Genomic DNA, 16003 nt, shown 5'->3' on the forward strand with positions numbered 1-16003 from the left:
GGTCCACACACTATAAGATTGGTCTTATTCGCAACCTTGTAAATATGGCCCAAGCCATTTGCTCACTATGCAAGCTTGATGCTGAAATAGGGTGCATCAAAGTGATCCTACAGGATAATGACTACCCTGATCAGGTTATTTTGCACTGTATATCACACAAAATCATTAACAGGCCTAAGGCCATCACTTTCAGTCCTGAAAAGTGCCCAGCTACCTCAGATTACCCTGGAAGGGCAAGCTATCTCAAAAATTTGAGCAATAGTTAGCTGTTTCACGCTGTTCCTATGCCGCAGCAACATGAGTGGTATTCGCCACTAACAGGATGCTATCATCAAACCAAAAGACCTTCTGCCTATCACACAAATGAGTAATGTGGTATATGGATTTCAGTCCCAGTGTGATGCTAAGTATGTAGACCGTATGTCCCAAAGATTGGCAGATCATATCAAATAGCATATCCCAGCCGCCATTCACACCAGTGTACAGACTGTACCCAACTAGCCTGTGCTTGCAAAACTCAAAACAATGTCCAACATTAGATGTGATTCCATGACTGGATAACATTTGCTAAATAATCCTCCATGTGCTAAGAGCTATGCTGACGACCAACTTAAGATTGTCAGTCGGGCTTGCAACGTGGCGTATTTGCGTGTACTGGAAGCTACATATATTAATGCAGAGGGCCCTGTTTTTTGCAGACAGAATGAGTATGTACACACATTGCACCTGTTTCAGCTAAACAAAATAAGTGCCATTCGCTGACTCATTTCTCAGGGCAATACCTTGACTAATCAGGGTCAAGCTGCCTGGTTTAAATTTCAAGCAGTCACCAAAGGCATATTCTCCATGGCAATGCCACTTGCCAACCAATCAGCATTCTCTTCATTTACAGTATAAATTGTTGTTTTCCCCCTTTATTGGTACTCTTGCGAGTGTCCTGATGAGTGCAAGATGAAAAGCTTAGACATGTCTCTTTTTTCAGCAATATTCAAGTTCTGTACCACCAAACGACCATTTGAAGATTCTCTATCATTCTCCTGCAGGTGGCCTTTGTAATGTCTTTGGGTTGCTCTGCCTTTAGGTACAGCAATTACACTCTGCCCTCTCAAATAAATCCCTGTTTGTTGTTGCACGACCATGTTTTCAGCTGTGTGACAAATCTCATCTGTCTTCAACAAGGTAAGATCTCTTGAAGCAGTCTCTCTTGTACACTTGAATTGATCTGCACTTCCAAAAGTCTGTCTTGAAGTATCCCTTCTGACATTATGGGGTAGTCATAAATTTGCCTTCAGCTCTGTATGGTACTGGCCACGTGTTTCATCAATATCTGCTCCCTCCTGGCAAACATGCATTTCTCAATAGAAACATACTTGTGTGGTTGCAAATACTGAACTTCATCCACACCAACTCTACCATGCTCCTGTTTCCAAACACAGCCTAGTGTGCCCAAGTGGAGTACACATTAACTGTTTCTTCCCAATCACTATATCACCACCTGCACATATTCCAATTCCTAGTCAAGCTTTGTTGCAAGAGCATAGTTTTCTCAGGCTCGCTCGAATCTCTTCCACTTTACATTGTGGATTTTGAGAGTGCGAGGCAGTGAGAGAGCTCCTCCTGACGCTATCATGTACACACTTTTATTTTTTTGTAACTTTAAAAACCATACTGGCTCTGAAGAGTCATACGGCCTCGAGACATTGACTCTGTTTCTCTCTCCACAGATGCTGTCAGGCTTGTTGAATTTTTCCAGCATTTTCTGTTTTTGTTTCCGACTTCTAGCGTCATTCAATATTATACCAAAATAACAAAGGCACTTTAAACAATCATTATCATTGCTGCCATTATGTGGCAATATCTCTTTAAATGGTAGGAAAAGCCATACGTTGTCAGAATATCAACGATTTATTAAGCATAAAAAACAAGTTAACTAAGAGTAGTTTGAGGAGTTACAGCAGTTTCTTTCACCAGACCACATACGGACACAAAGCAAAGCAATGGCCTGATCAGCTGCCAAATCACATGACGGTGACTCAATCGCCCTGCCTAACACGTCAGTTTAGGTTTTTTTTAAAGGGGGGAGGGGTAACCTACAAATGTTCAACATGCGACAAGCACAGGCCTCAATGTATTGATTAGTTGAGTCTGTTTACAGCGCTTCCTCTATTTACATGATGGATTTTCCATTACTTTGGGCTTTCTCTATGTGAGTTATTTGGCGCTCGCGGCTGCGGGTCAGAAGAGCTGGAGGGATTTTGTTAACGTTTGAGAAAAAAAACACTATCTGGTTAGTTGGAAACGAATTTCCGTGATGAGTAAAAAGGAGGAGGAAGATATTGTCCGAATTGCGAAGAAGATGGATAAGATGGTGTCGAAGAAAAGCACGGTGAGCTGTTTGAAGCCATTTACCCTGTAACTGTCAGAGAAAGCCGGACCCCCGCGCGCGCGTCCCTTACAATCATTGGAACGTTCGTCGGACCCCGCGCGCGCCTCCGTCACAATCCCCAGACCCCCGCGCGCGCCACCCTCACAATTATTGGAACGTTCCCCGGACTCTGCAACAATCCGCTGAATGTTCAGGGCGGCACGCGCCTTCCTAGTAACAATAAACGGAACATCAGCGGCTGGGCCAATGCGCGTTTCATTCGCTGACAGGAAAGACTGAGTTGATTGTTGGAGCTTCCTGTTTCCCCACCTGACTGGTACCTGCTTTCCTGGAGAATTGAATACAACATGGTGGAAGTTGTGCAGTTGCCGAATGCGTTCCACGTGTCCCGAATCCACAAATACATGCGCGAATAACTGGGCCCCGAGTATTTACTGTAAAAGAAAACCACAAAAAATATGAAATAAGGGTACACAGAATCATTGGTCTGCCATTGTATCTGATGAGCATGGGTGTTTCTACTAAATATTATGTCTTTTTTTCAAAAAAGTAAAATGCACTGGCCAAAACAAATTAAATCAGGAACATCATTTTTCTCGTTGATCCGTTGCTGAGTTACTCCTGTGTTAATTTCAACTTTTTTTTCAACGTTTACCAAACAGTTGGCAGGAATGGACACTACATCGAAACAAAAGATATATTTTTTAAAATGCTGCCTATGAAATGAAACCACTCTATTAATGGCTTAGGGGTTCAAAAAGAGTCGGCAGAAATGACACTTTGTTAGCAAGGTGCTAGAGTTAGGATATAAGAGCTAGTGTAATTGGAAATCCCACCAATTTACGTACTAGGCTCTTTATTAAGGAGGACTCCTGCACTGAAAAAGAGTAAGCAGTTTTGTCTAAATTAAATTGTGTAGGTAATTTCAGATTATAAATTGTTTTATAATTTGGTGATGCATTGCCCAATGGTTATGGGAAGGCTTCCTGCAAATTACAGGAGCACCATCATCAACTGGCTGTGAAAATTTAGCAAGTGCCATAGACAAGTTAGTGGTCATGGAATCTACCAAATTACAAGCACTGTGAATAACAGACTGCTCAAATTAGAGGAGAATAAGGAACAAATAATTTATATAACTCCTTCCATGACCTCGGGATGGACAAAGCACTCTACAGCCAATTAATTAATTTGTCACTGCAAATACCAGAAACCATTTTGCACAGGGAAAGATTGTACATACAACATTGAGATCAATGTTGAGTGTTAGCTATTGCTCAGTGGTAGAGCTCTCACCTCTGAGACAGAAGATTGAGGCTTCAAGTCCCACTAAGAGACTTGAAAACATAAACTGATAATTTACTGCCGTACTGAGTGAATGCTGCACATTTGCCATTGCCATCTTTTGGATGTGACATTAAACTGAGGCTCAGTCTGCTATCTCAGGTGGATGTAAAAGATCCCATGGTATTACTTCAAAGAAAAATAGGAAGTGTTTGGTCTCTTCATCAATATTTATCTCTCAACCAACATCACTGAAACAAGTTGTCATAGACTACCCAGCTGTTCTTTGAATACAACGATGATTGATAGATTCTTGATTAACAAGGGGGTGAAAAGTTATAGGGGATAGGAATGTGGGGTTGGGGTTACATGCCGATCAGCCATGATCTTATTGAATGGCGGAGCAGGCTTGAGGGGCTGGGAGGCCTAAGCCTGCTCCTAATTCATATGTTTGTATGAAAGCTTTTACATTTGTCTGCACAGGCAGACAGATAATCTGCATCAACTTCAACTGAGACAGTACCTCTAGCAGTACAGCACTCCCTCAGCATTGCCCTGAATTATCATCCTAATTATATGCTCATGACCTAGACTAGGATTTGAACCCATGACCTTTTAACTCTTAGATAAGGGCGCTAACATTGAAACAAGCTGATGAAATCTGTCATGTTAAATTATTAAATGATATTTGTAAACTTATGGTCAGTAAAACATTCAATAGCTTTCAATGAAGCCTGAATTGGTGCAGCTGATATTGTGTTGGAACTTCTCGTCATGATGGCCTTTTGAGAGATGACTGCCGAGGCATGGGAATTGGCCGCCTCTGTTACTTGGAGACATATGGCAGAAACTTGCAGTTCTTAATAGACATCATCCTCTGATAGAGGGACAGCTGACGTGAGCTTCCAAGAAAACAGAAGACAAGGTATAGGTGCATTCCTGAATGTGTTCTAAACAATTGGAGTCTCTTTTTATACAAATAAACATGGAAGGTTGTCTCATCCTTGCTGCAGAACAAACATGGCCAAAATATCTATAAAGTGGTACAAGTACATCAAATTCTGTTGCACTCTGCATCCCAGGGTTTCGGTTCTAATAGGAACATTCAGAAGTTGGGTCAGGGTCTATACAATTGTTTTTTTATACTTAACAGCTGCAGTTTTTGCAGGCTCTTATGTCCAAGCTGAGTAAGGAAGTGTGGAACAACAACAATCTGATTGAGGCCATCAAAGTGTGAGTAGACTGTAGTATTAGGTGTTTGGGACTGTATGGGTTAATGTGGGCCTAGGGAAACAGTACCACCCACATTATGATGTAGTGTGTCACATGGGAGTAGTGGAGTGTAGTAGTCAGTATGAAGATGGCACTCACCTCATCAGAACTGTACCCTGTATATAGTTATTTGTTATTAATAAACACTTATTGTTAACCATACAAGCCTCTAGACCTCTTCATGGGACAATGTATGACCATACAACATCTACCAAGTCCGCATCCTCAGTGGAATCCTATACATGTTGAGACTTGGACAACATATGCTAGGTAGGAGAAAAGGCTGAACAGTTCCCACTTCCACTGTCTCAAACGTATTCTCAACACCTTCTGGTACAACAAGGACACTAACTCTGAGGTACTGGGACTAATTCCATCAGCATATACTAATTTTTTAGTCAGTGATGTTTGTGCTGGCTTTGCCATGTTCATCGGTTGTACATCCAGAGACCGGTACAATAAATTGACCACTTGGTCATAACCTGCCGGACGTTCACGTCTCCACTATGAGAACTCCAAGCGAGATAAGAAGATGGCAGACATCGACACAAATCATTGAACCAGTAGCTGTGACCTCTGGAAGAGACGGGGTGACATCAGCTGGCTAACGAGAGCCCAGATAAAACGCCAGCAAACCCTGAACCTTCCCTGCCCACCGTCTTCATCTGCAGCAAATACAGCAGAATCTGCCTTGCCAGAATGGGGCCACTCTTGAGCCACACCAGACAATGTTTAACACAGAATGGATCATCAAGGCGCAAACCATCGTCTTATGAGACAGAAGGCTGCCAGAGAAGGAGGATTTGAGAACCAGGCGCAACCAATTTACCATAAATAGATTGGACAGAAGGTGAAAATTTTTTCATTGTCTTGTGTACCAAGTAAACAACTTCATGATGAAGGATTGATTGTGTAAAGACCTATCAATTCTGTCAGGGGATAAAGCTACCCTGTCTATTTCAGACTCCATAGTTGGCTTTGGCTGGGCATAAAAAGTGGTGAAATTTGGAAACAGCAGCATATTGGAGTTCTCAACTTTTAAAGAAGTAAAGAGCAGGGAGGTTATTTCTAGGTATGTCTTTATTAGTGATATGTCAAAGGAACTCAGTTCCTAGCACTGTAATCTTTGAATCAGAAGGTTGTGGGTTCAAGCCCAAATCCAGGAGTTGAGTGTACAATCTACACTGACAATGTGGGAGATGTGCTGCATAGTCAGAGGAGCAAAGAAAGCTGAGGGGGGAACCTGATTTAGATGTACAAAATTGAGATGCTTAGATAAGGTAGATAGGAAGGGCGGGGGGGCGGGGGGGGGGGGGGGGGGGGTGTGTGCGTTGGTGGGGTTGGTGTCCAATAACCAGGGAGCATAGAAAGTAAGGGGCGGGAGGTTTAGAGGGGATTTGAAGCAAGATTTTTTTTACCCAGAGGGTGAAAGGAACCTGGAACAAACTGTGTGAGGAGTTGGTAGAGGTGGGAACCATCACAACATTTAAGTATTTAGATGAACATTTGAAATGCCATAGCATACAAGGCTATGGGCCAAGTGCTTGAAAATGGGATTAGAGTAGATAGGTACTTGATGACCGGTGCGGACCCGATGGGCCGAAGGGCCTATTTCTGTGCTATAAAACTCTATGACTCTATGACTGTGATTTTAAACCAGTGCTCCATTAATTTACTGTCTTGTGTGGATGTTTAAGATCCAATAACCCTAACTGAAAAATTGTAGGTATTGCGCCAACATTCTTCTCAAACCAGCACCATCAACAATGGACTTTAATTCATTATTTGTCTCATTTGTTGAATTTTGCTGTGTGAAAGCTGCCATGTTTCCCTGGGTAACAACTTTGACTGCTTCAAGAATGATTTAATTTGGGTTATCCTGAAGGTGTGACAAGGCTTTTTCTTTGAAGCTCCTAATTGCAGTGTTACCTTGCCCTTTTAACATCAATTGAACAAAGTGTTGATTTATTTTAATCACCGTATCTATCACTGCATGTGTAGTCAAACAATTAATCACATTGCTTTCTACTTGAATATAGAACCACAGAAGTGTGAAGGTTTCCCCATGCAGATGTAGCCCCAGAAATTATGTAGCATCTATGAACTTGAACTTGGATCACTCAGCCATACTCCGTCCTGGGTCCAGACTCACTGTATTAGCTGAGATGGCCAAATATGGTGTATGAACCCAAAACCTTGACTTGGAAGTGAGAATGCTATCAATGGAGATGATTGGATTCATTGACCATTTTTAGGAAAAATAACTGTGTACACCTATCTTGCAGGAGTAAGCTTGGACCTATTTATTGCTAATGAACTTTAGTAACTTGGCAACAATTTGAATAAAACTATGCAACTTATTAGCAATACAAAATATAGATACATTTGTTTAAACAGCTTGTTAGTAAATGATAGTGATATTTTGTAAATAAAGAACTTATAATTGTTTTTTAAGGTCTAATTCTGGGGATAGGATAAAGAATTACAGTTAGAATTTGAAGTAAGTATTCTATAGATTAGAAAAAAAAGTGCCAAAGATGCATAAATTTTTATTACAAAATGAAATGATATTTTTACCTTCAGACAGACGTTTGAATTCATATTTAGAGTATGGTTGGCAACCTTGGGTACCCTAATTTTACAGGGTATTGGGATTATTCCCAGCCTTGGAGCTGGAAGTTAGATAGCGTCTTCTAACCTCAACCTCAAGACCCTGAGGGATCTTGACAGATTGGATGTGGAGAAGATGTTTTCTTTGTGGGAGAGTCTGGAACTAGGGGTCACGGTTTAAAAATAAGGGGTTGCTCATTTAAGACCAAGATGAGAATTTTTTTTCTGAGGGTTGTGAGTCTTTGGAACTTTCTTCCTGAAAAGGCATTGGAAGCAGGGCCTTTGAATTTTTAAGACAGAGCTAGATAGATTCTTGATTAACAAGGGGGCAAAAAGTTATTGGGGGGGGGGGGGGGTGTGTGGTAGGCAGGAGGTTAGAATCAGCTCTGCCATTCAATAAGATCATGGCTGATCAAGCTTGAAGGACCAAGTGACCTATTCCTGCCCCTAGTTCGTATATTAAAGCCTTTTCATTAAAGAAGAAAAAGAGAGGAGAAATGATCCAGATTTTTGAAATATTGAGAGTAATGGGTAAAATAGATTCAACTAAGTTATAGCTTTAATTGTGAAGGCAACAATAAAGAACATGAGAAGTTTAACAAGGCTCGAGCAGGATCAGAAATCCGAGAATTCCAGCTGTCCCCCTTCCACAGAGCTGTAGAAAAGACTTGCAGAGAAAACAGTTATTGGTTTCCACAGATATATGGGGGTGCACAGCAGGAGCATTGAAGCCAAAGAAGTCGATTAAACTGGGACATAAAAATAAAAGTGAAGTTACATATTTGAGTTTTGCTCAGTTACTTTTGGGAGGGAAGGAGTAACCCTGCTGAAAGTTCGGGAGATAAAGCAGTGAATTGCAAATGCTCTGTAGCATGATGGGCCAAACTACTGTTTCTGGTTCCACGTTTTGTTTCATGTTGTGGCCAATTATGGCCTAGTGTGCCACTTCAAGATTTCATGTTTTATCTTTGCAATACTCTATTAGGTCTTGTTTCCCATCCTTGGGTTTCCACTGCTGTGATAATCAAATTATTTATGATTGTATAAATGGGTAAGGACATTTACTGCAGGTATCCATTCATAGCCTAATCGTTTCTTCTTTGATAAACACAGGCTGGCAGTTGAAGATTGGGATGGGGGGGTACATGGGATTATGGCTGTTCTGCCTTATTTGTTCCATTCCGACAACTGGTTGTAAGTGGAACTTGAAGGCTTTTCCCACTCCCACATTGTCATTGTTTGATAGAACCTTCATATTACCAAGTGCTTTCATGTCTTTTAATTATTTTTATGCTGTGATGCAGTCACAATGTAATTCAAGCTATGAGGTCTTTGTATTTAACTGGGAATGGTGGGGTGAGTGGTAGGGCAGAGTGATGTGGGTGGAATGTGAAATTACCTGATAACGATGGCCACTATACATCACTAAGTGTCCAAAGTAACAATACCATGAGTTGTTTAGTGATCTGTTTAATTCTTACATGGCTGAGCTATATAAATAGCTAATATTTTAATCACTGATGTAAAGAGGTGAGTTGCTGAGAACTGAAGTGCCTAAATTATTTCTGGAGACAAATTGGTATCTGGCTGCAGCCATCACTTTATACAGAACATAATCTAACAGAAGACCCATAGCAGAAACTTGTAACCCTGAAAAGATGCCACCCTTGAATTGAGGGACAGATGACACACCTAATAGAATGGAAGTAAAACACTAAGTAAACACTAAATGATTTTTGGAAATCTGTAAGCCTAATTAAATGAGAATTTTTTTCCAAACAGTTTTGTTATGTACAATATTACTTGAGATCATTCTTAATTATCCATGGCTCCAAATGTTCAATGTATTCATTATCCAAAATTTCTTACAAAATTGGAGATTCCTAATGACACACCTGGTGAAGGTGTGTACCAAATCGGTTTTCTATTCTACTGTATCCACAGTGTGCTTCATTGGTTTGTTCATAAATATGTTCAACTGTTCCAATTTGTGCATTAAGCTCTGACTTATCACTAAGTGAGATTTTTTTTAATAGCTCCTTCTTGACTAAAGGAAACCTGTGGCATCTGAATGAATCCAGAATAAGTATGAAAATGTATAATGTTAAAGAGAACGCCAGGTCTAATAGTCGACAATTCTGATCTAGCCCATCCATTCCTCCCTTCCACGTCCAGGATGCACTATGACATGAGGTCTCCATAACAGTGGCGCGGTGCCTCCCTTTTAAAATGAGATTTCTGCCTTTTGTTGTAGCAGTATATTCAACAATAACAACAACTTGCATTTATATAAAGCCTGTAATGTAGTAAAATGTCCCAGTGTGCTTGCAACATATTGAGTGTTACCCTTGCATCCATTTATGGCCACTTGGAAATTATGTTTTGTTTTCCATTGCATCACTTCAACACAAATTAATCCAGCTTTAATATTTTATCTTCAGAATCAATGGGAAATTTCTGTGCTATGCAACTGCTCCATCCAGTTGACAGGTTGTGCCACTTTGAGAATCTTTACACTTGACTCTTGTGTGCCCTAAACAGGCAGAAACATATTCTCCAGTTTCACCCTGTCTTGGTGGGTAGGAACCAGGCCACCAGGGTTGGGAGGGGAGCAGTCACTTTTCATGAGGCCAATCACTTGCTCCTTCTCCATTGCCTTCTAGTTCTTAATCAGCTGTTTGAGTAGGATACCTGGAGGAAGGAAGTGGACCCTTTAAATATGCAGGTTGAGTCTGGTGGTGTAATTGGGACTCGATCTGTAATTTTAGTTGAAGCAGGAGACCAGTGACTGCTTTGATGTAAACGCTAAATCTGTCAGGATCTGGACATTAAGCCAGAAGAAATCTAGCAGTTAAACCTGAAAATTTTAATTTTAGCTTTCCTTGAGTACCAAGATGAGCAGCAACATCTTCCTTGCTTATAAGCTGATAATTGTTCACCAGCTCTAGTTCCCCAAAAGACAGAATTTGTCCATCAAGCTGCATCACACTTTGTGTCCCAATGCCTTAATAATGAGGCAGAACGGTGGCAGAGATGGTAAGAAAAGGAAGAAAATCCTACGTCCCAGATCCCGCACCCTTGGATGCCCTGCCCCAATTGCCTAAAGGCCTGTGGGTCAGCCTGCCTAGTCATATGAAGACCCATGGCAGAAACTCATGACTGAGTAGATGCCAGCCTCAAATTCCGAGCCAGCCGATGGTGAGTTTCCAATGTAACAGAGGACATGGTATGGTTATATTCCTGGATGTGATCGAAACAATCAGACCCTCTCTGGCAACCTGAGAAGCATTTATTTATGGGATATCTTATCAGGCTTGTTTGCCTTATGACCACCGATAAATATTTTGTAGAGAAATGCAGCCAAAAATTGAGGAGTGAGTCTTTAGACAAAAATAAAAGAGGCTGCAGTCTCTGGCACTACAAGTAAACATGGAAGGTTGTCTCACCCTTGCTTCAAAAAGAGCATGTGGCCAAAATATCTATAAAGTGGTGCAAATGTGCCTCTCCCTTCTGCCTCCAATTGTCTCTAGAGGCCCACCTCCGCACCACCTCAACTGATGCTGAACTCCCGCTCACTGGCCAAGCATTGGTGGTTCTAGCCAGGTATAGGTGATAGTTGGAGAAAATTTATTAAGGTGAGGCCCCATCCCAGACATCATGAGTGTGCCACGTGCTTTGGGGGGTTGGCACTAGCAACCTTTCCTACAACACAAAAAAAAATATTGCTGCCTTTCCACACTGGAACAATTATTTTTCATGGGATGTGTTCCTGTCTTTATTTGCTACCTGATCACAGTTACGTGTTAAATTAGCTTTCCGAAGTTCAGTTCTGTTGTTATGCATTTAATTGAACTAAGCAGTTTCAAGTTTTCCTTTTTGCATTGGAGCTCTTTTAGCAGATGTGGGCAAAAGTAGGAGTGGTGCTGCACACAGGCTATTTTTCATAAAAATTCATGTGGAGGGTTTAAGCAGCAATATTCTCTTACTGTTCATGCCATACAATATTAATCTGTTGCTTCAGTAACTTTGCAACTGGTCCATAGGACATGTATGATAGCCTGTGTGGGTTTGTGGAACAATGAGGTTGGAGGCTGTAGGGATGAGAGGAAGATTTTCAAAGGAGATGTGATTAGTAGCGGTCTTGGAAATGATGGCTTGGTATTCAGTAGCGGGATCATGATATGGGGAAGCTAGGATGTGTTGTCAGAGAGCTCATGTCTAGCCTGTAAGAGTAGCACCAGCAGGTTTGATAATGATGATTGGATCTGAAAGAAAGGAGCACTGCAATTTCAGTAGGGATAGATTAAAGTAAGTGAAGCTAACTGACACATCCAATATCATGCCAGCAGTTTTCAATAAAAAGACTGAGAAGAAAAAAGGAGAGGTCCAGCCTCATTGTAAAGGCTGCAAACAGTCAAAAGGTTCAAGAAGGGGAAAGCTTTCTGGTTATAAAAATAGGCATGTAGACCATGGTGGAACTGTTCTTCATCATGTTAACCTCACTGTAAGAAATTCTGAGTTTATCATGGAGTGAAATTGAAGCTCTTGCTGAGGTGAGATACAAAAGGATTGTGAAAATAAAGCAAGTGATGAGATTGAAAGGTGAGATATGGTCAGAAGAATGTGAAACAGGATTGAGAGAAAGGTTGGCAGTTGAAGTTTGTTGTTTGTTTGCCACCTGATAGGAAGAAAACAAAGTGAAAGTGCAAGATGTGATGACGGATTAAATGGAACTGAGGACCAGTCGTAAAGGGGAGTTTGGTTTTGCAGGAAAAGTATGGGGTGGCAAATGGGGGGGAGGGTGGATTTCAGGCAGTGTAAAGAAAACATTGAATATTGCGGCAATATCGGTCATCAGAGGTGGATCCATTATGGGGAGGATGAAATTTAGGTTGAACTCCACACATAATGAGGCTGGAGATGTACTAATGTCTTTTCAATGCATATTAATTGGTGTCAGTCTATTGAGTCTTGTCTCCATAACTATTTGGACCGAAGTGTTTACTACCATTAAGGATGGAAAGTTTCTGCTAACCCACTTTGGTCATCCCCAAGGCTCTTAGAGTAGTAGGTTTGATTAATAGCTTTATCTGGGGTAGCGCAAGGCATAGGTCTACAAAAGGATAGGGTCATTTATCCTTTGGATGACTTGTGCCCAATGGTTCTCATTGTGGGCTGCCTATCTGAAGCCGCTGGATTTTCATTGTGTAAGAAGTGAACATTTATTCTGTTTGTGTTTTTTGTTGAGTATTAATATGAGAAGCTTTCCTTGTTTTGATTTTCAAGGAGAATATTGTTGTGTAATTACTGTAAATACATTGGCCCAGATCTCTGGATGGCCGGAGACCGGATGTATTCTGAAATATGCGCTATGAGACCTCTCTGAAATCCCAATGCGAGGACCCCGTGGGAATTGCCTGGGAAGTTTGAATTCTGATGGGAAATTCCTCTACGTCCAAGACCCTCCGAAAAACTCTGACTTAGAGTCAGACTTCGGATGGTTCCGACTCACTCACCTGGATGGTCACCCAGGAAACTTTAGAAAAAATACCTATTTAACTCTTGGGTAACCACAACTGACCACCCTGATTCTTTTCCCCCCCCACACCCCCCACCCAAACCAACTCCCCTGCACTCCACTGACCTGCCATCTCTACCCAATTACTCACATTCATTCACTAACAAACTGAAAAGCTATTTAAGTGTCCCAAAGCTTTTCACTGTGTTATTGCATGAAAACTTGCCAAAATATGGCAGCCAGTGCTGTGCAAAGTGGGGTGAAACTTGGCTTCCCCCAATGATCCTGCACTATTAAGAAGGATTCCCAGAACAGGTACACTCTGTTTCTGAAGCGGCCTGGTTCAGAAGTCCAGACCAGAAATGCGGAGCTCTGTCCAAATGTAAAAGAAGTAGGAGTGGCGTAGCAATCCAATGGTGATTGCTGCTCCTCAGAAGAGTTGGCCCATTGTTTCTAGTGAGCACTGTTTGTTTACCATTAGATGAAAGTTGCCTGTTGTTTAATAGCTTGAGCCATAGTATGACAATGCGTATGTTCTTCTGCCCACCCAAGACAAGGAGATCATGTGGCGACTTGTGTTCAGTTCTAATGAACCAGATTAGTGTGGCAGGGTTTCTCTTTTTGACCGTGGGTCTCACTGCATATTGGGTCGGTAAAGCAAGTACAGATTCATGGAGCACTTGAGATCCAGTTACATAAGTGTCCAGTCACACTGAACCCAAAGAGACTTATCTTGCATAAAGCTTAACAGAGGACAGTGTTTAAATTTGTATTAGATCTGTGGATCTTGAGGCAATTGCTTTGCCCTGAATTGATATGATGTCACAGACCACTCAAATAATGCGAATTTCCTTTTACTTCCTGGGGACAGATGAAGTTCAAGACTTTCATTTCAATTATTGCAATACACCACAAATGTGGCTAATTAATGGCGGTGGTGTGTTACAGTTCACTCAGAGTTAGGGTTGCTGTGACAACATATACATGCATGTTGTATTCGAGCTATGGATAGTGAAGGTCAAGGTTCCAACATTCTTTCTATCATATGGCTGACCACGAATCTCTCCTGTTCTTAAGGTCTTCCATTGGTGTGTGAAGGAATTGCAGGTTGATACTCACCCTGTTTGGCTTCATTATGAATGTGCCTTCGTTGACCATCAAGCTTTGGGGTGGGACTTAAACCTGGAGCTTCTGGCTCAGAGGCAGAGACACTGCCCTCTGTGATACAAGTCCTCTTGGTTAATTCATACTCTGCTTCAGTTAACCACAATATGTCTGATTTGTGCAGCGATCTAATGAGTTAGGGATTTGGAGCACTGGTATTTCCTTAAATCTGTGTATGTGCACGAATACACGTTCAGCCATTCCACTGTCAATCTGCAGATATCATTTAAGTGTTTGAGTCTTATTTAATGTTTGGGAAATATGAAGAATACGCGATCAATGTTGAATCAAACTACTACATATCTAGCACAGTAAAGTTGGGGTTGCTTCTTGCAGCTTTTCAGTTGTGGATTTTACAAAAGTTTTTGTGTAAATTGCCAGCTGTTAATTTTATTTGAAATACATTTAAAGCTGTAGTTTAAACAAGGTTAGCTGGAAATGTGGAAAAAGTAAGGGAATGTGACCCTTTTGTGCTGATGGGGTTTAAGGGTGAAACTTTTCTACAGTAAATGTTTGGATGCAATCTGTTTACCTCGACCAATAACTTAATTGTTAAAAGCAAAAAAAAAAGCAAAAAACTGCGGATGCTGGAAATCCAAAAGAAAAACAGAAATACCTGGAAAAACTCAGCAGGTCTGGCAGCATCTGCGGAGAGGAACACAGTTAACGTTTCGAGTCTGAATGACCCTTCAATGGAACTAAGTAAAAATAGAAGAGAGGTGAAATATAAGCTGGTTTAAGGAGGGGTGGAACAAGTAGAGCTGGATAAAGGGAACAAAAAAACTTAATCATTATGTAAGGCACTGAAAACATAAAATGAGATCTGATTGCAACGCAGGTTGCCATTAGCAATGCAGTTAGAAAATCTAAGCTACAATGTACTCGAGAATCTATGGCATTATTCATAAGTACTCTTAATTTGGAATGTGTGTTGTTTAGTTGCTAATCTGAGCCAACTATTTTCAAGCAAATTGGATAATACTTCTGGGGAAGTGACCTTAATAGGTCCCCTGGTCAATCGGTAACCATTATTGTTCAAAGCTTCCAAATTGACAGCAACTTGGCTCCTCTTCTTTGCAGAGGCCAGTTTATTTTGAAGTCAAGAGAATCAGCATGAAGTGACTGGCCTTGTTCTCTGCGCTTAAAGGTTGTTCAGTTATGATCCATATAAAGTTTGATGTCAGGAAGCTGTTGGACACTTGAGTCAAATGTAGATTCCATGAATAAAAAATACTGAAGATGATGGCTTGGGTGTGCGTTGGTCCAGGTAACAACCCTGAATCAAAAATTACAGTGCTTATTTCAGACTGCGTTATGTTAACCAGTGGGCAGCGCCATGAACTGCCAATCCAGTGGGTGCTGAATGTGTATTTTGCATTACAAATTTGTGTTTAGTTCGTATGAAACACCAATGCACAATACAAAGAGAAGGTAAAAATGACACAGGAGCACAGAAATTACAACCAATATTTAATGTCCCTCATATGTAAACCTAGCATGCTTGGTATCCCATCATTTTATTTTCCAATTAAACTGTTTATACATCAATAAAGTACACATTCAGATTCACATTCTATCCTAGAGACGTCTGATACAAAAGCTACGTGACTACACCTTTTTTCTTCACAGATTTGGTTTAATGAAATCTGAAAGCTTCATTTAAAAATCCCCTAAAGTGTGACAAAATAATTTTAGTGATACTGTAGCTGGTTGTACAAACTATTATACACTTTGTTGCTCCTATCATGTTTATTTGATAAATGAGACTT

The 16003-nt window shown here is 40.9% G+C and overlaps 1 protein-coding gene across 1 annotated transcript in view; it reads left to right on the forward strand.

Annotated features, from left to right (window-relative positions):
• Positions 1-2096: 2096 nt before the first annotated feature.
• The window catches only part of tcea1 (transcription elongation factor A (SII), 1), a 69643-nt gene continuing 55736 nt past the window's right edge, over positions 2097-16003 (forward strand). Inside the window, exon 1 of the mRNA XM_041190621.1 lies at positions 2097-2386. Within this exon, the coding sequence (XP_041046555.1) occupies positions 2312-2386 (75 nt within the window). The 5' untranslated portion in view covers positions 2097-2311. The remainder of the gene's footprint in view (positions 2387-16003) is intronic.

This window comes from Carcharodon carcharias, chromosome 6, assembly GCF_017639515.1.
Source record: "Carcharodon carcharias isolate sCarCar2 chromosome 6, sCarCar2.pri, whole genome shotgun sequence".
NCBI classification, from domain to species: Eukaryota; Metazoa; Chordata; class Chondrichthyes; order Lamniformes; family Lamnidae; genus Carcharodon; species Carcharodon carcharias.